This window comes from Neolamprologus multifasciatus, chromosome 1, assembly GCF_963576455.1.
Source record: "Neolamprologus multifasciatus chromosome 1, fNeoMul1.2, whole genome shotgun sequence".
Lineage (NCBI taxonomy): Eukaryota > Metazoa > Chordata > Actinopteri > Cichliformes > Cichlidae > Neolamprologus > Neolamprologus multifasciatus.
In genome coordinates this window covers 29862876-29889717 of record NC_140439.1, presented here as the reverse complement: position 1 = coordinate 29889717, position 26842 = coordinate 29862876, and the positions used below count along the sequence as shown (strand labels likewise).

At 37.4% G+C, this 26842-nt stretch overlaps 2 protein-coding genes across 5 annotated transcripts; one reads left to right on the top strand and one right to left on the bottom strand.

Annotated features, from left to right (window-relative positions):
- Positions 1–38: 38 nt before the first annotated feature.
- slc12a4 (solute carrier family 12 member 4) lies at positions 39–17649 on the top strand. 2 transcript variants are annotated; one of them, XM_085157146.1, is made up of 24 exons: positions 39–479; positions 8503–8600; positions 8690–8821; positions 9163–9309; positions 9686–9740; positions 9960–10090; positions 10252–10493; positions 10723–10937; positions 11202–11366; positions 11641–11739; positions 11862–11919; positions 12052–12226; positions 12555–12673; positions 12879–12977; positions 13125–13244; positions 13433–13537; positions 14425–14593; positions 15296–15491; positions 15764–15933; positions 16204–16335; positions 16680–16787; positions 16910–17097; positions 17273–17406; positions 17512–17649. In XM_085157146.1, exons 1-24 carry the CDS (start codon positions 344–346, stop codon positions 17601–17603), a joined length of 3285 nt encoding a protein of 1094 aa, XP_085013272.1. In that variant the 5' UTR covers positions 39–343; the 3' UTR covers positions 17604–17649. The 2 variants fall into 2 exon arrangements, with proteins under 2 accessions (XP_085013272.1, XP_085013281.1); XM_085157155.1 differs by lacking the exon at positions 39–479 and adding an exon at positions 6362–7477.
- Positions 15243–26842, bottom strand: dpep2 (dipeptidase 2). 3 transcript variants are annotated; one of them, XM_085157174.1, is made up of 12 exons: positions 26314–26842; positions 25696–25879; positions 25475–25601; positions 25229–25358; positions 23720–23870; positions 23193–23262; positions 22367–22543; positions 21324–21408; positions 21157–21232; positions 20056–20191; positions 18583–19947; positions 15243–18520 (listed from the first exon to the last, which is right to left on the bottom strand). In XM_085157174.1, exons 2-11 carry the CDS (start codon positions 25860–25862, stop codon positions 19744–19746), a joined length of 1323 nt encoding a protein of 440 aa, XP_085013300.1. In that variant the 5' UTR covers positions 25863–25879; positions 26314–26842; the 3' UTR covers positions 15243–18520; positions 18583–19743. The 3 variants fall into 3 exon arrangements, with proteins under 3 accessions (XP_085013300.1, XP_085013292.1, XP_085013307.1); XM_085157166.1 differs by having other exon boundaries at positions 18593–19947; XM_085157181.1 differs by having other exon boundaries at positions 18593–19947; positions 25696–25843; positions 26314–26840.

The window sequence follows — 26842 nt, the reverse complement described above, 5'->3', positions numbered from 1 at the left end:
GGGGGGACCCTGCACTCTCTCACGCCATGTATGACTCAGTAACTCTTTAACAATAGCTGTGCCCAACAGATTATTACTTTTATTTGGAGTTTGGGCATAGGGGTGAGTGTCACACCCCTTAGAGCTGAACCTTACAGTTCACACCAAAACCAAAGAAGAAGAAGAAGAAGCAAAATCAGGGAAGGCTGGCCTGTGGGCGGAGAGTATGATAATACCCTTCAGAGGAAGTGAGCGCAGTGTAGTGGAATGTAGCTGCCATTAGTGGGAGTTGAGCTGAAGCTGCCCAACTGCTAGCCCTCTAAGTTGTGTTTGAGCTAGAGACACCGAAAAGAGTGATGAAAACATGCCTCACTTCACGGTCGTACCAGTGAAAGATCAAGTTCAGGCTAGCTACGACAGCTTAGAGGGGATTAACTGGGTTGATTACAGGGATACTGGACAGGACTACCATGATCATCAAGATACTGTCAGCTCTGATGGTAAGTCTAATAACTTTTACGCACTTCTCAACTTTTGAACAAAGGGACTTTTTAAGTTTTATAATTCAAAGAAGTGTGTCCCTAAAGTGATAATTCATTAGCTGGACACGATATTTGTTGCGATTTGTTTCCTCCCGAGAGAGCCTTCTGAACAGCTGGTTGAATGGTTACCATGGCAATTCTCCATTGCCAGGAAGCAGTAGTCTGTTTTTGATATTAGGGTATAATTAGAGAAACATTTATCACATTGGAGCTGCTTTTTCCCTCCATCAGCAAGTCTTTTAACATAAACTCAGGGACAGATGAGTAACAAAGGGAAACAATGAAAGGGGTGAGGACTGTGGTGGGAAGAAACAAAGGGGATGGTGGTGTGTGAGAGTGGGGCCTGTACTCCGGCAACAAGAAAGGCCTCAAGTGCTTCCTCGCACAAAAGATGGAGCTCTTTTTGTACCAGAGGAGCATTTTCTTTCATAGATCGGCTGCTAAACAAAACACAAGCAGATTCCTCCCTCCCCACTTTTCTGTCTAAGCTGTTTTCTGCACTGGATCAGGATAGAAAGAGTGGAACCATACTCTGAAAGACAAGACAGAGAGAAGCTCTGAGTTTGTAGCCTTTGGGTAGGATTATGTGAGAGCATTGCCAGTTTGCATTGCCAGTTACAAGCGGGAACTTATTTGTTTTAAATAAAAGAGACACATGGGGTGTGGCCTTCAAAGGGGCACCCTGCCTTTATTAAAGGCCCAGAAGGCTGCACAAACCACAAGCAGCACTGTACATTTCTTACTATGTGACTGTGTTAGTTTATTTATTCTAGTGCAGCCACTGTTTAGTTTTTAAGAATATGTTCTGCTGTGTTTGTCCAAAAATGTGGGAGTGCATGTGTGAGTAAAACATTTCCCATGATGCACATGAGATTACACATGCTTCAGTGAGCCAAAGTCTCCAGTTGACTGATATTTGAAGCAAAACAATAAGAAATCTCAGCACATATTGATGCAGCTCCTGGCTCGTATACTTCTAGAACAAATGGAAGCGACCCATTAGAGTTGAAAAAAATGGCACAAGTTGTCTTGAAATAACTCTGACGTTTTTTTGTGTTTCCCACAAGGCTTTGGCTGTTTAACCTTGTCTTCCTGCTGTCATAATTCTCTCTAACCCACAAAAGAAGCTTCCTGAAGTGCGAAAAAAAGCAACAACCATTAAAAATTTGAGAAGGCTGCATGGATGACTATGCCAAACATGATGAGAAGGAGGAGAAGGATGTGAAACTACTAAATGATTAGAACAGCCAAATGTCCTATTGTTTTTCAGTTAATCAGATGTAGAAATTAAACTCTCTTTAGCTACTCAAGTTGACTGAGGTTTTATAGCAATGCTTTTCTTTAACATGTATGTTTTTAAAGCATCATACCATACTTAAGTATTTATGAAAAAGAAATGTGTTTTAGTAATTAAGATTGGAATATGTATAATATGAAGTAATTCTAGCTACATACATATTCATTTCTTCTCCATATTATCTTTCCATTCATCCATATTTAGACAGAAGAAAAAAAACTGGAAAGTAGTCTGTGGTAAACAGTTTAAAAAATGGGTGCATGATCTGGATGATTTCATCCTGGGAGTGGTGTGCCTGGCAGTGTTACATGCTGTATATGTCTGCTACAGTATGACGAATGCAGCATGGAGGAAGTGACACAGGGCGAAGTCTGTTTAAGGCTCTGAATTCAGCTCTGTTCAGCTTACAGGACAAACTGTGCAGTCATATTGTTGCTGTAGTTGAGACCCTGAAATAGCAAAATTCTTCTGCTGTGGGTTTTACATTCTATGATTCTTTGCCCAGTGTGCTTTAAAATATTGCTTTAGGTCATTGTAGTTTGTAAGTTTGTTTACGTACACCTCTCTTAAGGCCCAGTCACAGTATTGTAATCAAGCTGAAGTCTGGACTTTGACTGGGGGGCATTGCAACACCTAAATGCTTTTGTTTTTTCCAACAATTCTGTTGTCAATATGCTGATGTGCTTGAGATAATTGTCCTGCTGCATGATCTAATATGGACCAAAGCGCTAGACAAATACAGGCCATTTACCATTTACCAAGCATTAGTCACTGGAAAGGTAGACTGTCCAAAGGAAAGTCATTTTATTCAGTTGAAGAAGAGCACCAAAACTGTGCTGACATGTACTTTTTTTTTTTGGAAACTATTCCAAACAAGTCTTTCAGTTCAGTCTTTTTTTGATTGCACTGCCTTGAACTTTGACATTTAGCCTGTAGCCTCTGAGATGTAGTCCCTGAATTGTTGGGGAATTGAGCATTCCATGGTTCGAACTTTGAGTGAGTTTAATAGGATGTCCACCCCTGGTAATATTGCGGCATTGTTAAGCCACACCTGAATGCTACAGGTCAAAATGTTGCCTTTTAAAGAGGTGCTCATGCTTGCTAATGATCATTTAATTAAGAGCACTTGGCTGCTACTTACTCTCTATTTATGTCTGTCCTGTCTATGGAATCATGAAGGGTGTTAATTTCTCATAGAGAAATTGCATAGAATTCTCTGAAAGGTTTTCTTTTTCAGGTGACTATAGGTGGCACTCTGATATAAAAGATAAACATACTGGGATGGAGTGGAAATATAGAGCTAGTGACAGAGTTAAAACACAATATCACACACATGCACACACACCTTTCCAAGCATGCAATTATTCACAACCTTTAACATGTCTGAGTTCAAGTACTTGTAATACATTTTGTCACTGGTGACATAGACGATCATACCCTGATTAATGGATAATTTCATGCAATGCAGCTATCTTGCCATCCAATCGTCAGCCATCTTTGTTCTATCTGCTGGTTTGCATGAAAGTGACAACAGTGCTAGCTTGAACCCCCACCTCCGAATGTTCCACCTCCCTAGCTTATGTTGAGGATCTCATACTTCAGGACAGCACTGTTCAGATTAAAAACAAAACCTTTTGTACTTGTTGTGCAAGTACTGAAGGTACTAAGAAATATATATTTAGTATTTTGATCTTTTACCCCATTGCAGCATACTGTTTAGCATTCTAGGGGGATTGTGTGACCTTTCACGCTAAACAAGCATTCACAAGTATTCACTCTACTTACAGAAAACACTACTTTAAACCACTTCGTAAAGACACAGCAGATGTTTTCCCATTGTTGCTGACTACATTTTACAGTTAATTTGTTTATCAAATACTTCAGACACACTGGCATGCCCATTTATTTTATTGGTGTGTTTTTGGAAATCCATTGTATGATAAACCTTTTACGACCCCCTGAGGTAATCAGACTGAGCAACCACCCTTTTCTCATCATTAGCACACATCAGAGTTAATATGTTTGGCTGTAAGTCTCAGCAGGTTAACATTCCTCTGCTCTGGTCAGATTGTACTCGCCATGAAATACTGTCATTACAACAAACCTTGCTGTCATAGCATTGCTTTGCTTACATGATTTCTTGCCAAAGGCTAAGACAATGAGGAAAGTGGAATTTCCGACACCGTGCAGTAGGGTCCTTGATATCAGAGACTCGGTGAAGCGCAAAAGGCTGGCCTGTGTCATTTGATTGCATAGAAAAACTACTGTTGCATAGATAAAAATGGTCTAGATCTGGCTATTTGATCACAACCTGGTCAGAGTGCCTGTACCAGTTTAAAAACTACCTACAATCCGCACATTTGGACCAGAATTGGTTGGCTGAGTTACCATATCTTTCAAACTCTCAGGGGAGCTTGCATTGCTTATTTTGGAAAAGGATGGTAGCAAGACACTATAGTAAGCTGACTAAAAATGTTCTGTTGAAAAGTCTTGTGTCCTTGAGTTTATGGTTGATATTACTTTGAGTTTAAGCATTTATGTAGACCATGTAGACCTGTTATTTTGCTCTTCTATTGCCTCTGATGAAGTAATGGTTAACGTATTCACAAGTAAAAGGTTGCTAGTTTGATTCCAGCTGGAGATACAAATGCCCTTTGGGGTTGTCAGGGAATCTGTAAAACTCTGCCAATTCAAACATGTGAATCTAACTGTTATGGGGACCTCTTGTGGCAAGGGAGCAGCCAAAAGTGACTTCTTGCACCAGTGTGGAAGACTTGTGCAGTACACATGCCATACGCGCCATCATGTGTAGTGAGAGAACATACTGAGTGCACAACATAGAACAAGTTTGCCTTTTAACTATTTGTATTGCTGCCACGCAGCATTTGTATCCTCTTTGCCCAACCCTGTAGAATAGACACATCAATATTTGCTTTGTATAAATTTGTTATATAAAAGCAAACACACTCACACACGCACATACACACAGAGGGGGAAAGAGTGAGCTGTTTGCAGATGGTGTATTCAGTTGTCATTAGTACAATATCATTGCCAACTTACTTCATGGACTAAGCTAGGACTTAAGTCTCTCGCCCAGTGTTAAGTCTTAAGTATTTATTAAAGAGGAAGTTTAGCAAAGAGGCTTTTTCAAATCCTAAGAAGCTAATAGACCACAATATTGTTTTCCATGTCTAATCAGCTTTACAAAGTAGATAAACGTTGCTAGACACACACACACGCACACACACACACACACACACACACACACACACACACACACACACACACTTAACCTTTCTCCCTGTATTTTAACTTGTCAATGTAAAACTAACCCTGAGGAATATTAGTAATGCCATACTCATGTTTATTATTATTTATTTTGTTTTATAACAATATATAATGGAATAAGTTCATTTTATATATTACTATCACTATATCATAATAATAGTGTTAGTAAAAATAATAAAAAAAAATATAATAATAAAAATATCATAATAACACTGATGGATTTTAATATTTTGTAAGATATCTCAAACATGTTTTGTGAGATTTGATGAGTGTATAACATCATAAATAAACTTGAACTTTGGTTTTGTTTAGAACTTTGAAATGCTAATACACAACAGACAGATTTTATTGCATGTTGTGTTTGACGTGAGCTAAAGTGGAAGTAGCCAGATAGTTTCTGTTGTTTTGGAAATCTCTACATGGATATCACCATTGTCAGTCATATAACATAGTATGATTTTCAAATGAATACAATTATACGTTAGTCAAATGCTCCTAACTGGATGTTCTTAACATGCAAAACAAAATGATAAAGTAACACACCTTATGCCGACTTTTTCAAACATTAGAGCCACCATCACTTTCAGTCGCCACAATTTTCATACAAACTGTCATCGGTGAAATAATGAGTTAAAGTACTTAAGATTGTTTAAAACAATTTTGCAATGGGATCATATTAGCTGTGAAGCCTCTAGCTAGTAATAATGGATTGGATTGGATTGGCTTTTCAAGGCACCCAAAGCGCTTTACAATGCCACTATTCATTCACTCTCGCATTCACACTCTGGTGGAGGCAAACTACGGTTGTAGCCACAGCTGCCCTGGGGCAGACTGACAGAAGCGAGGCTGCCATATTGCACCATCGGCCCCTCTGGCCAACACCAGTAGGCTGTTGGTTAAAGTGTCTTGCCCAAGGACACAACAACCAGGACAGAGAGCCCAGGGATCGAACCGGTTACAGATACGCTTCCCAACCCCCTGAGCCACGGTCGCCCCTAAAAATTAGTAGTATACTAATATCATACTGTACCAATGAGATACACTACATCTATCTTGGAACTCAGCCTTCATTGTTGTCTGAACTACAGATGTCTAAAATTTTTGGAGTGGTTGTAACAGTCTACTGACTGCCCCGTGATGGTTTTTCTATAGTGGAACTCAGAACATCAAAACTGTATCAGCTTTGCTGTCACTGCTGGTAAATAGATTAGTTTTTTGTTTTTTTTTAATCTATTTACACATTTTTTCGTAGATAGATAGATAGATAGTTGACTTTTATGTATAGGTCTTTTCATAGAGACATGCTTCTATAAACTGTGTTATTCCCACAGTGAAGTTTTAAATCTTCTAGCTGTAGCTGTGAGCTGTTTTGCAGGGAGCACAGATGACAAGTTAGCACATGCAGTAAAGCCTCTGCTGTTCTGTGCTCACAGCAGGACTACAGTTTGCCTTCATAACAGGCCAGTTAATCTTTAATCTTTTAGATTAGACATTTAATGTGAGGTTATTAACAAGAAACCCCTTCTGTCTCCTTGGCTCATTGTTAAAGTCAGATTTATGTTGCCTGCCCAAAAAGGAAAGAGTTGCAGGCTTAACTATTTGATGTTTTAGCTCTTTGGTTATTATGCAGAGCATTCAGCATGGCCGAGTCACAGTTCTTGCCAGGAAGCAACTGAACATCTCATGGCAAACCAAACATCAAGACAACACTAGATGGCAGTATTGAGATAGTTTTTTTTTTCCCTCTTATTGCCCCCTTGTCATCCTTGCATTCCAGCTATAGTTAGGGGTTTCACGTGAATTTGGCCTTAAACTTTCAAAGATCAAGGTTTCTTTTGTAAAGAGAAATGTCAAGTTTCATATTATATCTTGTTACTGAGAATTTGCAATGGATGGTTTTCAACAACAGGTTTTTGCATGTATGCTTATCTTTTCTATTGTGTTGCTTTTTGCTGCAGCCTGGGAGCACTGACTTGGAGAAAAAAATTCCCAACGAAATGTGATTTTGCATACAGATATATCCAGAATGATCACGAGCACAATTTAGAAATGCAGAAAATATAAGACTGCTCTTTAAGGTGATACCGTGAATCCAACCAAGCCTTTATATTCCTGTGAGAAGGCTTGTGTCTTACATGTGTGTATGTGGTGTGTATGAGTCAGTAAATTATCCCCGTTTTCTCCACTCCCCACCTCTTACCCCTCCTCACTGTACGCCATGTGTTAGATTAGGCCCCTGAATGAGTATTCACCCTGGGTGACCGAGTGTCCTGGATAGCAGAACATAGCATACGCTGCTGCACACTGCACAAACAGTGCATAAGTATGCTCGCTGATAGCACTGTTAGCAGCAGTGGGACGCAGAACACAGGTGAGTAAGGACCAGCATGGAAGTTCAGCCAACTCACTTGCTGGTATTTTCTGCACAGTTGAGAATACTTTTCTATTTCATGTCCACTTGGTACGTTGGCTGGGTTTTTGTTGCAGGATTCATTTGGGTTTTAAGATGCTGCTGTTAAAGTTTACATGCTCCAATAATCCAAGGTTAGGCAATTTCTAGGTAATGAGATGTGTTTATGCCTATGAGTGTGAATGTGTGTGTGTGTGATAAAGTTAGCAGAGCTGCTTTGCGTGCAGTAATTGCCCCAGGCTCTGTGCTTGTCTCTGTTTGATTCTCTTCCTCAAACGCAAACATTAATGAGAGTGAAACTAATTATAATCCTATTTATCACCTGGACTTGTGCTGCTTTTGGCCTTTCATTGCAATTTTGCTGAATGAATTGTCTTTCTAAAGATTACTGCTACGTGAAGGCTGTTAAGATGTTTCAATTAAAATTAGCAGTGACAGTTAAATGCGAAGAAGAATTGCTATGGAATAAAAAATTGAATTACTATTTGTTTCTTTTTGTTTTCATTTTTTGCTCCTGTTCAAGCAATAGTGTTGATAATGTTTTTCCTCTGTAATAATGTCACATATTTTATATAGTTCAGATAATTATTAATTTAAAAGAATCCATCAGGTGTTCTTCCTTTGAAGTGTTGATGTCTGTTTTGGTGTAAATCCATCGATGACTTTTTATGGTATTTGAAACTCACTGAGCCATTGTCTTTTGTCCATTTTACATATAGCTTTTATTTATTTTTTGTTAAAGAAGTGCTCGACTTTACCATCACAAGATGCTGTAATGATGCTACAATATTGTTTCAGCCTTTACAAACATTTTGGGAACCATACCTCATATTAGTGAATCAGTCATTAGCTTTGCTTATGTAAATGAGAATAATGTTTGCCATATTTACTGTCGAGAAAAACATTTGGTAGGCCTAAACTGCTGGTTTTCCACATCTTTGTTTTCATTATGTTTTTATTTACTTTTCTATCCCTTTCTCTAACAGGACATGGCAACCATAAAGAAGACAGTCCGTTCCTTAACAGTTCTGATGCTGCTAGCAAGAAGAATGACTTCTATGACAGGAACCTGGCATTGTTTGAGGTTTATTATTTTTACTTTGCAGAATCTCTGTCAAATTATAGATTAAAATTAATCTGATGAGATTAACTTCATGTCCTGTCTTCTTTCAGGAAGAGCTGGACATCCGGCCGAAGGTTTCCTCTCTGCTCAGCCGCTTGGTCAACTACACCAACATCACCCAGGGCGCCAAAGAGCATGAAGAGGAGGAGAGTGCTGAGGCGTCACGTAGGAAGACCCCCAAGGTCAGTAGTCGGGGCAGAGCAAGGGAACACTGTGCTTCACTGTTTTAAAAATCTGTACACTCTGTCTTTTGAGGTTTGGAAACATTATACTCCACTGGTGGCTCTCTCCCTGCCACTTTGTCCATGTTATTAAGGCTTGCTGATTGATTGCTAATGCCTTTCTACACTCTGCATTTAGACTGTGGCTGTGTAAGACCTGGATACATGCAACGAGCTGATAACATGATTGAATGACCTTTAAAAAGTACATCAATCAATACTAATGATCAATACACTTGTTTCCTGAAATGTCATGCTCAATACTCTTCTCTCTCTCTCTCTCTTTCTCCCCCACCTCTCAGTCTCCCAACATGGGCACTCTGATGGGAGTCTACTTACCGTGTCTCCAGAACATCTTTGGCGTTATTCTCTTTCTCCGACTGACATGGATTGTCGGGATGGCTGGCATCGTACAGTCCCTCTTGATTGTCCTTATGTGCTGTTCATGTGTTAGTATGCACAAGCACACTATACCCAGATATACACGCAAAATAAAACCTGCTTAGTTCTCTGACCAATGTGGGATATTAGCCAATCTTTTGTTGCTAAACCAGTCAATCAAATTCAAATGTTGGATTACGTAAAACTGCAGCAATTATTCAAAACTAAACTGTTTTTTTTCTGCTCACCATGCCCCCACTGTCTTGTCTCAACAAATACTGCGCATGTTCTAAGTTACATATTCTGATCTTTGTAGGACTAGATGAATACCAAGACTTTTCTTTAGCTATCGGTTAGATCTGCAGATGTTAACATTATACCCAAGAAAGAGAAGTTGCGGTGGTGTCTGCATATGTTTATTTTATTTTCTCTTTTGTTTTTTAGACTATGCTGACAGCCATATCTATGAGTGCCATTGCTACTAATGGAGTTGTTCCAGGTAACACTTAGAACTTCTTTATTCTCTTCAGTTCAGTGTAAATCTTTCTTTAATTTTATTCTATATTATCTTTTTTTATCCGTTTTAAATATGTGTAGATTATTTTGCCAGTTAATTAAAATTGCACATTGGCATTTACTGTATAATCTGCTGGGTGCTCAAAAAAGAAAATGAGAGAAATTTCCAGTGAATTTTTGTGTTGATGTCTTTTGTGTATAGCTGGGGGAGCTTACTTCATGATCTCACGCTCACTTGGTCCTGAATTTGGAGGAGCTGTGGGGCTGTGTTTCTACTTGGGCACTACCTTTGCTTCTGCCATGTACATACTGGGGGCCATCGAAATCTTCTTGGTCAGTTTGCCAAAATGATATTCTCCTGTTGCATTCAAGCTCACATTTGTATAGTAAAATATAGTTCTAGATATGGTTTATTAGTTGCATAGTATGGGTTTTATACTGTATAGGGTTTATATCCTGCTATGATTTTTATTGTATTTGTTTTTCCTTTCTAGAAATATCTGGTTCCTCAGGCAGCCATCTTTCATGACACGGAGCCCCATAGGAGTGACAGTGCCATGCTGAACAACATGAGAGTTTATGGCTCTTTATGCCTCAGCCTTATGGCTGTGGTCGTTTTTGTAGGAGTCAAATATGTCAACAAGTTGGCCTCTCTTTTTCTGGCCTGTGTGATTATCTCAATTGTCGCGATTTATGCTGGGGCAATCAAATCTGTGACTCACCCACCCGAATTCCCGTAAGTCATAGTAAAATGAACATGTCTTAACAAAACATGGTGAGAAATATGTTTAAATAATGCCTAAACAGGCTTATCGAAGTCAATTTGAGGTGATCATTCCTAAAATAAATGGTGACAAAATTAGCATGAGTTTAATAGATGGTTATACTAATGCAGCTGATATGTTTTATGTTATACTGATGCATAACGTTGATATTTTCATCTTTTGTCCATGGTCTTGTTGTAGGATCTGCATGTTGGGCAACAGGACTTTGGTCAGAGATCGCTTCGACGTCTGTGCTAAAACTATAATAAAGGGCAACATCACAGTGCCCAGTCAGCTGTGGGATAAGTTTTGCCTACCAGGGAACATGAGCAGTGCTCATTGTGATGACTACTTTATCCAGAACAATGTGACAGAGATACAGGGCATCCCTGGACTTGGCAGTGGAATTATTAGAGGTAAAAACTGACAAGGTATTAGTATTTGGTATGCTGCATTTTAAGAGTAGGCTGCCCTTGAGGTGGCATGAAGCATACAAGTTAGTAGAAAATAAGCTGCCCTAGTGTTTTCTTAATGTAATCTCATGTAGTCTTACGTTACAAAGAGATAAATGTGATATTAGGAAGTTTTCTTTTCAATGGCACTGAGGCATTGAAGTTCATGAAAGCCAAATTTTAAGTTCTGTCTAAACATCAAATCTATCTTTTTTTTTCATCCTATAGACAACATGTGGGGAAACTACCTAGAGAAAGGAGAGCTCTTGGAGAAGGCGGGGCTACAGTCTGTGAATGCCCATGGGGCTCTGGAGAACTTTGGCATGTATGTGTCAGCAGATATTGCTACATCATTCACACTTCTGGTGGGGATCTTCTTTCCATCTGCCACAGGTAGGACAGTATGATAAAGCTGACAATCTAACTTTGACATGACATGGTTGTGACAATAGCTTGAGTGTGCAATTATATGAAAGTTCTTTAGTGTTTAAAGCATTAATATGCATTTTGTAATTTTATGCTACCTTTCATGTTCTCATTTCGAAAGTAACACATGAATAGTCAAATTGTGTGGAGATGGTACAATGCTCCCTACAGACAGTAGGGGGCATTGTTTAACAGTTTTAAAATTTGTGTTGTTTTTATCTGTGGTCCATTCGTATTGCAGGTATCATGGCAGGCTCCAACAGATCTGGTGATCTCAAAGATGCTCAGAAATCTATCCCTGTGGGAACTATCTTAGCCATTACCACCACTTCACTTGTTTGTATCCTCACTTCTGGCGAATACAAACTCCCAATGTTTATTTTTGCAATTTAAAGTTGACTGAAAAGCAGGTATGCAATGCACATTGGTTTTACTTTGAGATCCTTAACTTATGGTAATCAGATTTTAGTTCTGTGGTCCTATTTGGCTCATGCATTGAAGGAGTAGTCCTTAGGGACAAGTAAGTTTATTTTTGCAATTAGAATCACTTTACTATTACAACACTTACTGTAAATGGTACGGTTTCACAATTGGAAATAAATAAATATACATAAAGTAGTTAGATATTTATTCAATCAGCTTGTACTTGCAGGTTTGGGGATGCAGTTAAAAAAAATTTGGTGGTGGGAACTCTTGCCTGGCCATCTCCATGGGTCATTGTTATTGGCTCCTTCTTCTCTACTGTTGGAGCAGGCCTGCAGTCTCTCACAGGAGCTCCGCGACTTCTACAAGCCATTGCAAAGGACAACATCATTCCCTTCCTGAGGGTAGGACAGCACAGCTTTGATGTGGTTCAACAGCTATTTCTGTAGGGGAAAAACATTAAAGTAACTCTGCAAAACAGAAATAGCCTCTGTACATATACAGTATAATAAGAAAATAGGTTAATCCAATTTTCATTTTTTTCCTTCTTTTGGGGTTTTTGTTTTGTTTTCCCCCTGAAATATTTGAATAATTGCGGTAACTTCCCAATACTTATTTGCATCAGGTAATATCTTATTTACAGGATTGTTTGAATATAAAACAGTATGAAGCACGAAGACATTTGCATTGCTTTATGCGAACTATTTGAATTTTTTTTTTTTTTTTTTTTAGGTGTTTGGTCATGGTAAGACAAATGGGGAGCCTACGTGGGCACTGCTGCTGACTGGGCTTATCGCTGAGCTGGGGATCCTTATTGCCTCTCTGGACATGGTGGCTCCTATCCTTTCCATGTAAGCTCACATATATGATATTGTAAAATATTGAGCATATATTCCACAAACAGGCCTTTCTCTTTCATCAGAACCATCAAATATATCTTTTGTCTTTTTGTTAAAATCTTTTATCACTTTACTTATCTCAGGCATCAAATTTCCTCTCTGTGGTGCTCTACTATATTATCTACTTTACATGTTTTATTTTGTGCCCTTTTAACAGGTTCTTCTTGATGTGCTATCTCTTTGTGAACTTAGCCTGTGCAGTGCAAACTCTTTTACGCACACCAAACTGGAGGCCAAGGTTCAAATATTACCACTGGTAAGTAAATGTGTTGTATATTTATGTTTTATGATGAATTTTACTAGTTTTGCACCCTTTATAGTTTTATTGGTGACACATGAGAACCAGTGGCACCTACGTTATCATGTAAAAAATTATTTCAGCTTTTATGTATCGTACTAACAGGGCTCTGTCATTCCTGGGCATGAGTATGTGTCTTGCTCTGATGTTCATCTCCTCCTGGTACTATGCCATTGTTGCCATGGGCATTGCTGGGATGATCTATAAGTACATTGAGTACCAGGGGTACGTCTGGAATTCACTTTACACTGTTTTGATGTTACTATCCTACAACTATAAATTCTCATGTCGTTTGTTGTGGTGGTTGTTTTTCTATGTGACCTTTGCATATAAGTAGTAAATATCATTTGACAACTAATTATTTCATCTGTCTTGCATTACTATGACTTTTTTCCTCTCTTAAACAAAAACAGAGCAGAGAAGGAGTGGGGAGATGGCATAAGAGGACTCTCTCTTAGCGCTGCACGCTATGCCCTACTAAGACTAGAGGCTGGACCACCACACACAAAGAACTGGAGGTATTGCTACACTTCAACACCAGCGTTGACTGTTTCCCTTTAGATACTAACATTTGGATCCCATTTTCGAGGAACATGCTGCATGCTGGGACATAAAAGTTTCCACATGTGTGTTTACTCATGAGAAGAATGTACACACAATAAACAAAGCAGCACCCAACATCCTGCAATCCACTGACCACAAGCAAATAGCTGACATTGGTACTGGTTCCTCGTAACAGCACAACATATTCATTGAGTATTAAGTTTAAAGTATATGCACAACCAATGTTATAGAAGTTTTGGTCAGAGTTTTTTTTTTTCCTTGTTTTTAGTTGATAGCGTGACTGCTTGGCAGTTTCAGTAAGTTAGCTTGCCACACTGATATTGCCACACTAAGTCTGAACTTCCTGTCACAATGAAAGAAAAAAATAATCTGCAGAAAACAATTCAATCAAGGCAATAGTTAGATTAAATGTAAAGATGATAGCCTAATAAGCAAAATCAAAAATATCTAGGTAACTGGGCTAACTTTTGGTATTCACATAATACTTTGAATAATTCTGGTCAATATGGAAATCAGTCCTAAGACTTCAGTATTTCGATAGGACCTAATTCATACTGAAACAAATATGATATGAGTCTAAATAACTGGAACACTGGTGGTTCAGTAGTTAAACAACAATCCTACAGTTTGTAATTAATAAGTACAAAGTCACAGCCCACTCTTTCATCATTCCTTGTTTATGGTGAGTCATAGTTCATTGTCATGAGCGTATTCGTGATGTCCTTATTTTGGTCAGAGTTGCAGCACTGAATTAGAATTTCTCCATTTGCTATTTACTACTTTGTACATTGCAAATGGAGAGGATGCATTCTCATATAACCTATGACTTTCCACATTGCAGACCTCAACTGTTGGTGCTGTTGAAACTAGATGAGGACCTCCATGTAAAATATCCCCGACTGCTCACCTTTGCCTCGCAGCTGAAAGCAGGAAAAGGCTTGACCATTGTGGGCTCTGTTATCCACGGTAACTTCCTGGACAGCTATGGAGAAATGCAGGCAGCTGAGCAGGTAGACGCGTGAAAGGGATGCATGGAGCACTCTATTGTTTTCTATTATACTGTGCTGCCGAGAAAGTGGCTGATTGTTACAAATGAACACCCTTTGTAATTTGAAAAACACAATGAAGCATAGAAATGCTTCAGCGGTGATTGCTTTATCATTATTTTTTAATGCCTTTGTGATGTTATTCAAAGGGTATGGCAGCAAACTGCTTGTTGTTAGCGGTCTAACGACCAATGAGCCATTTCAGACAAAATAAGGGGCAGTGCTGTAAGATTTTTCCTAATGTGATATGACTGGTATGACTCCCCCAGAGAATATAACAACAGAATCAGATTTTCTGTTGGCTATGTTGCAAGAAAATACTGAAACAGCACATCTTCTGTTCACTAAATGCTGAGGTTATTCATATGTTTTTCATTAGGATGGATACTGTGGATACTGAGCAGGGAGGCAAACGCATGCATTTAATTTATCTGATGAATAGCTTCATTATCATTCTCTGTGATCTGTGATTCCATGTCTATAACTAATTATCTATTTTCTTCAGTGATTATTATGTAGGTCTACTATGTGTAGTTTACCAATGTAAAACTTATATGTATATATATATATATATATATATATATATATATATATATATATATATATATATATATTTTATAAAGTACTACTATTCAGTCTTTCCACATATTTCTTTTCCCCTCCCAGGCTATCAAGAATATGATGGAAATTGAGCGGGTCAAAGGCTTCTGCCAGGTTGTGGTTGCATCTAAGGTACGGGAGGGCATTGTCCATTTGATCCAGTCATGTGGTCTGGGTGGTATGAAGCACAACACTGTCGTAATGGGATGGCCATATGGCTGGAGACAGAGTGAGGACCCTCGAGCCTGGAAGACTTTTATAAGTAAGAATCTTAAGAAAATGAAACATCACAAATTCAGCGGGGTCCCCAGTGATGGCTGCTTTCCCAGATTATGTTTTAGACAATCTACAAACCTCTATAATAAAGCTACTCTAACTTGTAAATATACATTGTGGATGCTTAACCGTGGGTTTCAGTTGGATTGATATATCTAGTCAGCCACTCATTTGTTTGCATTATCTGTATCCAGTATACTTTTTACACTATGTGATTTGTGTAAATATCTTAGCCTGCACATTTTCATCCAAACCCAGACACGGTTCGCTGCACGACAGCTGCACAGCTGGCCCTGATGGTGCCCAAAAATGTGTCCTTCTATCCAAGCAACCATGAACGTTTCACAGATGGCAACATTGATGTGTGGTGGATTGTCCATGATGGGGGGATGTTAATGCTGCTGCCTTTCTTGCTTAAACAGCATAAGGTGAGATGAAAGTATTACATATATGTGAGTTTTGTTTTTTTTTTTAAATTCATGTTAATTCTGAGCTTAAATGTTTCACTTTTCATCAAAAACACGATTAAATAATAATCTGTTTAAATAACTCCTTTTCTTTAACCCGCCTTTGTTAAGTTTGACTTTATATGCTGTTCTAGGAATTGTCTTTAAAACTGAGGTTTCTTTTTTTTAATCATTTATTTATTACACAGTGTGTTATCGTTGCGATATCTCAAGACTTTATTTGTAATTTAGGTCTGGAGGAAGTGCAAGATGCGCATCTTTACTGTAGCCCAGATGGATGACAATAGCATCCAGATGAAGAAAGATCTGGCCACTTTTCTTTATCAGCTGAGAATAGAAGCTGAGGTGGAAGTGGTGGAGATGGTGAGTCCCACATATACAACTAATTTTGAAAAAAAAGAAAGAAAAGGAATTCTTATGCTTTGGATTAAAAAAAGATGTTAGTGACTTGGTCATTTAACAAAAAATCTCAAACCAGTTGTGTATGACGTCAGGTTAAACTGAAAACATCTTGTTTGTTGCTTACTATAAGGCTCCACCAACCTGTACGTAAAGAAAAATGAAAAGCTGGAACAAACTAGTGCTTAACTTAATATTTCAGATAACAGAACACCATGAATGAATTTGTTTGCACTTCCAAACTCCCTATTTTTCATTTACTATATCCATTAACATTACTCCCCCCCCTTCCCCAAATGTCATTCCAGCATGATAGTGACATTTCAGCATACACCTATGAACGAACATTAATGATGGAGCAGAGGTCCCAAATGCTGAGGCAAATGAGGCTTTCCAGTGCAGAAAGACAGAGAGAGGTAGGGTTGTTTTGAACCTTGTTAAACTCCAGAAAGTTATATTTGTGAAATATATGCATTTTTCAAGTTTAAGCTTAATAGTGACAAAATAAAACCTCATTTGACTCCTATGGAATCCCAAGGCTCAGCTTGTTAAAGACAGACACTCCTTGGTGCGTATGGGGAGTCTGTACTCAGATGAGGAGGAGGAGATTGTGGAAGCTCCTCCAGAGAAGCTTCAGATGACATGGACTCGAGAGAAGTGTGAGGCTGAGAGGAGGAACAAAAACAATGCACCTGAGAACTTTAGAGAGCTCATAAGCCTCAAACCGTGAGTCCGACTAAGTCCGATTAAGTTACCTTCAGCTTCTTCTAGAATGATTAAACCATTTTACTTTTAACCAGTAAAAGCACGCACGTTGAAACTTTATCTATTACTTCTCTGTGTGTCTGAGTGAAAACCTTTTAGAGGCGCAAATCAAACTATCTCCATTGCTACATTCCAGGGATCAGTCCAATGTGCGGAGAATGCATACAGCTGTGAAGCTGAACGAAGTAATAGTAAACAGATCCCATGATGCTCGATTAGTACTGCTCAACATGCCAGGACCACCCCGAAACACAGACGGAGATGAGAACTGTATCCTTTGCCACTGAAATTAAAAATGCTGTTTTGGGTTGTAGTGTGTATACCGAATGTATAGGTTTTTGTCTAATTGGTGTAGTTTCTTTAATGGTACCTCAGACATGGAGTTTCTGGAGGTGCTGACTGAAGGTTTGGAAAGGGTGCTTCTGGTGAGAGGTGGAGGGCGGGAAGTTATTACTATCTACTCATGACTAAATAAGAGCTGCTATACGAGGGCACTGACCTCATCAGAATAAATTCCACCTCTGCTCAAAAGGTGGCAACCAATTTGCCTGCAGACAATTATGCGTAGATGCATAAATTTAATAATTTTTTTATGGACTTTTGATTATAAAAAGAGGTTCATTCTATTCTTGTAGAATATTGGGACACTTTTGAATACATATCATCCTGTTTGTTCATTCTTTTATAAATGAAAGCTGTCATTTATGCTCTTTTATTTCAAAACTTGTCTGAAACAAACTTTTGGGAATTTGTTCTTATTTTTTAAGGTACTGATTCTGTACCTCTTGTACGTGATATTAAAGCTATATTTGGCAATTTGATAGGCAGGAATGTACCGAGTATTACACATTTTGTTAGAACAGTATTAATAGGATGCCAGATTATTATTCTGAAACAATTCTCTGATTATTTTAGGGAAACACAAATATTTATTTATTTATTTTCTAAACATTTCCCCGATGAGAATAAAGAAAATGTTACTGTGGGTATCGAACAAAGCGATGGATATTTTGTGTATTGTACAGGTGGCTTACAATCTAGATTGTAAATCTGGATGATGGACATTATAAAGCAAGATTTTAAAAAGAGTAAGAATTTGTATTTTTTTAAGATATGAGTCAAAGTGTTCATGAACATGACCTTTAAACTGTTGCATGTATACTGATAAGCTTACATGTTTATAAAAAAGATGCTTTAATTTAAAGTTGGAATCCTTATGGTTTAATTTTTTTTTTTTTTTTTAAATCTACTCATATTATTTACAGTTGACCTTTTCTGTAATTGCCACTCTAAATCCATTTTATAAAACAATGGCTATCTGTATCAAATCTATACCTATTAGTGTGGAAGTCTTCTTTTTTTGCACTGGATTGTAATTTTCAGACTACATATATACACACACACACACACACACACACACACACACACACACACACACACACACACACACACACACACACACACACACACACACACACACTATTTTGTAGCTTCTAATAGTTTATATTACCACAGGCATCACTAATTCAACTAGGACTGAAACTCTACAAGGATTACATCTTTAAATTAATCTAATCTAGAATCTGAATATGTTTTTAGACTTTGTTTTGTGTATGTTTTACCTGAGAAACTGAAGATAATCAGTATTTTAGATCAGGGTGTAGTGTCTGGAACGACTATATTTTTTGTGTTGACTAAATTTTTTTTTTTTTAAAGGCAAGGGTGTGTCTTATGGAAAGTATGACACGTGTGCAACTATTAAACACTCAATGTCAGAACAGCATTCCTGGTTCAAATTTATTTATGCTATTTAAACCATTGTTAATTGCAGCAAACTAAATATGTATTTTTTGTTTTTGTTTCTCTTTTTTTTTTGGTCACTGTATTTCTGGCACAGTCCACTACTTCAATAGGAACTTTAATAGAGTCGTATTTTATTTCATTCATAACTATAGGTTTTTAAGAAGCAATAAAACTACCAAGTCCAATCCTATGATTACACGAAGATCAACATCACCACCTCAAGTGAGCACACCAAAGCAGATACTTATCAAATTTATTGCCATTGGGTTGTGAGCAACAAGGCTACATGAATGACGTAAAACCATAATATTGTCTTATGCTGTGAGAGTAAATAGAACAAATATTTGCTTTGAAACTGATATTCTGTACAACTTTGTTAAAGTGCTTGAAACATTATAAACTTAAGTAGACAACCTCAGCTTCTAAGCTGTTTCCTAGTCAATCCTAGATACAAAGTATAATCTCTAAAGTTATATTTATCAGGTTTATCATTCATATTTTGTAATCTTCTATGGACGTCATGAAAAAAATGTTCTGCCAACTAAATAACAAAATAAATAGTGAATTTTAAAAAAAAAGATAAAACCAAGAGGTCTCTTTCAGACATCTTCTGAATTTTTAATTAATCGATTAACGTATGTACAGAAGTTTGCATTTTAATTATAGCAAAAATGAGGTTAGACATTAAAGTCATTAAATTCCTCCTAAACTCCACTGACGTGCAGCACTGTGACACTCCTTTCTGTGTACTCCTTTCTATAAAACTTCAAAAGAATGATACGGCTGAACTGAGATTGTTAATATTCATTCAATCAAAAATATTCTGGAAAGCACCAGAACTGTGGCAAGGATTAACAGACCAGGTAATCCACCTTCTGCTCCAGAGGACTGATCTGAGGGCAGGCTTCTTGGGTCTGGACGTCTAAGGACTAGCCTGCATGGGTTGTGTGCCTCTTCAAATGGAATCTGGACCTCACTTGGTAGGTTTGAACTCAACTGATCACGGACCTTGGTGAAAATAAAGGAAGGAAATAGAGTATGCCAACATATAAAATACTTAAACTCGTGAATCTTTCACCACCTATTCTCGTTATATAAATGTATTCTCTCGCTCACCCTCTCAACCTGTTCAAACACACGCAGGAAGTTATGTCGAAGGACACCAGCCAGCTCATTCTCAGTCCAGTTTCTTCTCAGCAGTTCCTGGATTAGGGCTGGGTATTTTGAGACATCCTCTAACCCATGAGGGAAGCTTTTAACCAAAATGAAAACAAAATTACTCTCAAATTATTATTTTTAGGCGAACCGTTGTAGAAACAGATCCCTCATTCTGAAAATTATGGTGTTGCTAAATACATTTAGTTTCATACCTTTGACACATGGAATTACAAAAGTAAACACAGAAACATGATTTGTTTTATTCTCAGTTCTAATAAGATTTTGGGCTGAAGAATTCTGCAAGAAGAGCCTTGGCATCAACTCTGCAAGTCAATGGGTCAGGAAGAATTTTAACCTTTATTATATTCCTTTATTTAAAGTTTGCTGTAACAGGCTGGAACAAAAGATGATTCATGGCATTTTTATATTAATTGCAGTATTCAATAATGAGCTTTGTTTTCTTTTTTCTTTTGTTTCATCACAAAACAACCTGATACTGATTGTTGAAGACAATTCCGTTTAAGAGGACTTTGCACACTATGCACCCAGCAGCACAACAGAGTCACTGCATCCTCTCACTGTAGGCTTTAAAAGTTCTGATTCTGATTTTCCTTAAATTTGTCACCCCTCTGTATGCATAGCAATAACCTAATATCCACCATCTTGCAGAAAATCTACCGCAGCATAGCAGCCTTCCATTTATGCCTATTGGAGGTATAAAGTTATTGATTTTTAACCCACTTCAGTCTCTTGACAACTGGACAGCTAAATTACTGATATCATGACAAGCAAACAAAAACCACACAATTGATTTGGCTCAACAACAGCCTTTGAAATAATCTGTCTGGAGAGTGCCTCAGACAAGCATATTGCCTATTAGTATTAGCTTTGTTTTGTCTCAAAAGCTTTTCATTCATGATGACTATAGAATATAAAGAAGATTTAAGGTAACTTGTATGGATTTTCTGTTTGCAACATTTACCACAACAATTACAAACAAACAATTACCTGTTTAGCTAATAATTTGTGTTATCTGGTTATTGCAAATAGATTTCTTACCTTGTAGCACCTTCATAATCCCCTCCAATTCCTATTGATTCAGCTCCAATCAATTTCCTAATGTAATCAAAATGGTCTGTAAAAATAAGTGGAATAATGTATAAACTGAGATATAAGAAATACAAACCGCACATTTAAAACACATCCATTCCAGATGGACAGCTCACCAGCCACATGAGAGATGTTAGCCTCATCTCTGCAGGAAACAAATGTGTTGTGGAGATTCACCATGATCAACCCTTGGTTCTTTTTCTGAAACAAAAACACACAGGGTCATTACCAGACGTGGTATAATCTATAATCTATGTATGTGTACACTCTACAGAAAAGTTATTGTTTAATCATTTCATTTGCATATAGTGTAAATTATTATGTCTGGCATATCAAGATGCCACTCAGATCCCAAAAAGAAAAACAATAAGACTAGAAGTCAAGAGGGTTTTAGAACTATTTTATGTAGCTGTTCCTGTTCAAATGATGATTTACTGAGCTTATGTGTATGAGTAATCACACAGAAAAAAAACGTGAAAATATCTGTTTTTAGCTATGATAAAATGTAAGTATTGATACTATTTATTTTTCAACTTGATTAATAAATAGAAAGAAGAAAAGAATATTCTCAGTTTAAAAAAAAGAGCCTGATATTACCCCGACACTGTTGACAGTAGGCTTACACACAGCTTGAATTCTTGATCATCAGCCTGTCATTAACCAGTATAAGCATTTTTTTGAAAGTACAGGGGGGAAAATGACTATCATTGTTAGGGTAAACAATTTAATATTCTCATTAATAGGTCCTCACTATAGTACTTTTATTTCATCCTGTGAGATCACGTTCTGGTGCCTGTCTGTGTATGCAAGTAAAGGGGAAATGGCAAGAGCTAAAGATGGCTGAGGAAATCATGGAGAACACAGAACGACATAAAGACAGAAAAAATGCATTAAGTTGATTGTGCAAATAAGGGCTTAGGATTGAAATCAATAACTCTTAGTGGGTGAAAACTGAATAATTTCTAATGGTGGAAATCTGTTCATAAATGTTCACACAAAACGCATAACCATTACAAAAATAGTCTGACAGTTTTTCTTCTTTAGATATGCATATAAAAACACAATTAAAATGAGCCAGTCATCAATGTGACTGATCAGACAGTTGTTTAATCAAGCGGTTAAGAAGGCAAGCAATTACTCTTAAGGTTGTATTTCTCACCAGTTCAAGTAGCAGATTGTCAGGAACATTGCGGCTGTGGTTACATATGGAGTAGGAAGAGGAATGGCTAAAAATAACCGGAGCCTTAGAGTGACTCAGAACAGCAAAGGATGTGTTCCACGAGGTGTGGGAGAGGTCCACTATCATTCCAAGTCTGTTCATCTCCTCGACTACGACCTCAAAAACACAATTAAGAACATTTTGGTGGCATCAGGAAGGAAGTCATTTATTCAGAGAAGAGGATGTTGTTACATGTAAACTATTAGAAAACACTCGTGCAGATAACAATCAAGAGTGTCCCTGCACTTTGCTGTTGAGACGGAGATCTGAATGGGAAAGGAGTAATAAAGATGTTTTCTATGTTTAAATAAGCTGCCTATAATATATTACCATATTCCAGTAATACACAAGGAGTTATTAAATGAGAAAAGTCCAGTTTGGGTTAACAGAGATTCTCTTTCCACAGCTTCCTATCAGGAGAAGATTTAGTATGCACAGTATTCCCAAATTCTAATAGTAATGAGGTTCATTTTATTTAGAAGGTTCTCAAGTTACAATAACTAAACAATCTCTATTAATGCAAACATAACAACAGCAATAATGCGTAGTAGTTTTATAATAGTTATAATAGTTACTTAGTTAATACAGTTTTATGTCAACAACTGAATTTCTCTTATTTCTTTAATACAGTATGGAAGGACTGATATGTTTTTATGCTTTCTGAAAAAGGGTCAGGCAAAACTGGCATGCACGCTGACATACTGCTCTGTGGAATGTGAGATAATGAAATACAGCTGTGGCTAATGTTACTGAAACTCAGAATTACCTTCCCAAAGGATGTCAGACTGTTATTCTCCCTCTTATATACAGGGTAAAAAGTTGAGGATGATTCAGCCCTGCATAGAAGCAATATATGTATTTTAATGTCACAAGTGCTGCAAATTATTCTTCTCCTGTTTGTAATTACCTTGGGTATCTGAAGGGAACTGCTTCAGATACCCACAGCTATAGTCAATGTGAGATATCTGAGAGAGGACATATATAGGTTAATTTGCATAAAAGAAAAGGATGCTGAGGTGAAAATGTAAATATGTTTCACCTTTCTATCTTTCCTATTCTATAAACAAATACTTCTTAGATTAAATGTAGCTTAGTAGTTCCTGCTTTAAAGTTGCTATGTAGCAATAGACCATTACAGAGCCAATGCTACATATTTGATAAAATAGAATTTCTATTCAAAACCCAATTTATTGCTTAAATGATCATTTAAGAAAAGATCGAGATATGACTTTTTAAATACAAAGTACTAGATATACTGTAAAATATATGCTGTATAAAGTCTTTTCCTATTACCAGGGTGTATTACAAGAATGCGTGAGACCCATGGAGCGGACTCCAAGCTGGTAAAACATCCGTAGGGCAGGAAGGCTGCTGTCAATAGAGTGGCCTCCTTCGATACTTATTAAACAGGCTATCTTACCCTTGTCCTTGGAATCTTTTAGCTCTGCAATGACAGGCCCACATACAAAGCACATAAACACATAATTGGACATCATTACCTTCAGTTATCAGTTCTACTTTTCATCTGGTTACAGAAATGCAAGCTAACGTAACCATCATATTTTAGAAAAACAAACAAACAAACAAGATACATTTCAAAACAGTAATCTAGTAATCTAAAAACATTAAAGACATGACTATCTCCAAATTACCTCTAGTTTCAAAATTTCTTGAGCAAGTAGTTAGTAGGAAGTTCTTATCTGATTTATTCCAATCTGGCTTTTAAAAACATCACATTACAGAAATCACTTTATGACATTTTAATGAGTGTGGATCCTGGAAATTTTACAGTTCATATTACCTCATCCTTCTCTTCAACAGACTCAGAAATGAGCTTGGACTAGGTGGAACTGCACCCAAATAGTTCTAATCCAATCAAACAGAGTATTTAGAATCACTGTGGCTAATTTTAGCTCATCGAGTTTCTCCCACGACTCAGTCCAAGGGCCTATTTTGTTTAGTTTACATTTGTTACCACTTGGCTATGTAATTTGTAATTATACACAAGCATCTGACCATTGTTATGTCAATGGGTGCCAGTTAGAATGAGTCATTTAATCCTGGAGAACACAAAAATCTAGACTTCATTCATTCCTATTTCACTGGCATTAAGGATGGGATAAAATTAAAGTTCTTGTTCTTCTTATTGGTCCTGATGATTATTCTTATAGTCGCCCTGCTGACCTTGAACAATGACTCACTGACCTAAAATCATCTGCTGGAGGTTTAGGGGAGTATTTTTGATCAACAACTTAATTTTAAACAGCATATCAAAAGTCCAGACGAGTCTTGTGTTGTGAAATATTTGTTGCATAACTCAGACCAGTACTTATGAATAATATAACAGCATACCTTATATCCGCACCCTCATTTCCCCCTGATTAGATTACTGCAACTCACTGTTTACATGCCTAAAAGTTTGGAGGAGTGAACCATCTATAAAACACTGCAGCAGTACTACTCACCAACCAGGTGAGATGAACATGCCATTCCAGTCCTTGCAGATTTACACTAGCTTCCCATTCACTACAGTCCAATTTAAGATTTCCACTGATTATTTTTAAATCACTTCACGGTGAAGCTGCACTTTCTATTTTAGAAGTCCTAACGTCTAATAGATCAGAGAATCGATTACTTCTACATGTTCCACAGTCCAAGCTTAAAACCAAGGGGTTTTCATGCATTTTGAATAGTTTTTCAACCAATGTTTTGTGTAAATACTGCAAAACACCTTATAACTGTGGTTTAGAAATGTGCCATAGAAATATAGTTAGTTATTATTATTAAGAAAGTGTACAATACCCTGGACAGATGTGACCAGTTCAAACTCCTTGTACTCAGTGCACATACGTCTCACCACATCTATTTGTTCCAGAGTAAGCCTCACAGCATCCTTCTGCTGAGCACCACACAGTACGTAGACAGCAAACATCTGATACAACATATCACAGAACATTAGACACATTTTACTAACCAATAAATCTCAGATGTAGATGGATTTTTTTTTTCCCCCAGATTGCGCTGTGAACACTTGTGAAATTGCAATACCTGTGTCTGCACATGGCCTGCTTTGAAACGGGATATGTCTGTGGATACTTTGGAGAGGTTACGAAGGTCAACTTGGCTTAGGTGGTTGTTGTGACGAATCCTCAACTGGAGAGCAAGGTCATTGTGACTGACAGAGAGACGGGATAGTGGGTGATACAAAATGGAGGGGCATTTTAATTTATGATAATTTATGTATCTTGTATGTATGATGCACACTTTACCCATCAATCAGTGGATATGTGGACATCAATTCATCTACGTCAGAGCATCCACATATTTTGGCACACAGAGAGAAAACCACCAGAGCTTCGATAAACTGCATCCAGAAGCTGTGTGAAGCATGTTTTCCACTTTTCCAAGAAAGCATATCTGAACACAGAACACGCATCAACGCGTTACAGTTATCTGATAAGGCAAAGAAGAATAACATGTGAATGATCAACAGGTGCAAACACAGAATATTTTGGATCTGTAATTTATTTTGAAAGGATCGCAGCGCAGCTTGGAGTGTTGCAGAAATATTATAGCGGCACCTTTAAATATCATCGTAATAAACTTCCTGCTTTTTATCGAATGTATGAGTTCTGGAATACATTAAACTGCAACTCCAATAAATATAATAAGTATTTTGGGATCGTCTGTTTTGGCTTTTTATTTTTTTTTTTAATTGAAACTTAAGACCACTTAAAAATAGCCTATAAAAACAACGTACCATTTAAGTGTGCTTGAAAGTGGAATAATGAAAAAGGTAATTGCTCGGGATAATTAGTGCATGCTCATAATGAACCATTTGTAACTATAGACAGCGCGGAACAGCAAAATTTAAACAATATACTTACCAGCCAGGTCGATGAAAAATGAGCTGTATGGCCACTTTGTTTAGCAACTGTGCACACACTGTACCAACTTTCCACTCTCCGCCCCACACAAACGTAGAGCAAACCTTTACAAAACTGGAGAGCTGCCTGTGTGGTGCATTCACGTGCTATCGGAAAATTGCCAATTCATATAAATTATTTATCGCTTGATGTTGTAGAAGAACTGCATTTTGCAGGACCGGGTTCTACAAGGACCTTAATCATGCTTTTCTTCGTTCTGTCGCTCCTCTTTTGACTTTTCCAAATTTGGTAGTGGTATAGCCTGCTATCAACGGGTAAGCAAAACAAACAAATAAATGAAGATGTGAGGAAAAACTACAAAAACTGTATTTCTCCTTTTTTACGTATTCTATACTGTTGTACCTGTAGGTTCCATAACTAGTATGTGGAGTTTTAAGTATACATTTATTTGCTAAACTGCGTCGCCTTATTTGGAAATACAAATTGACGACTGCGAATTGAAAGCATGATAAAACCTGAAAATTTGAAG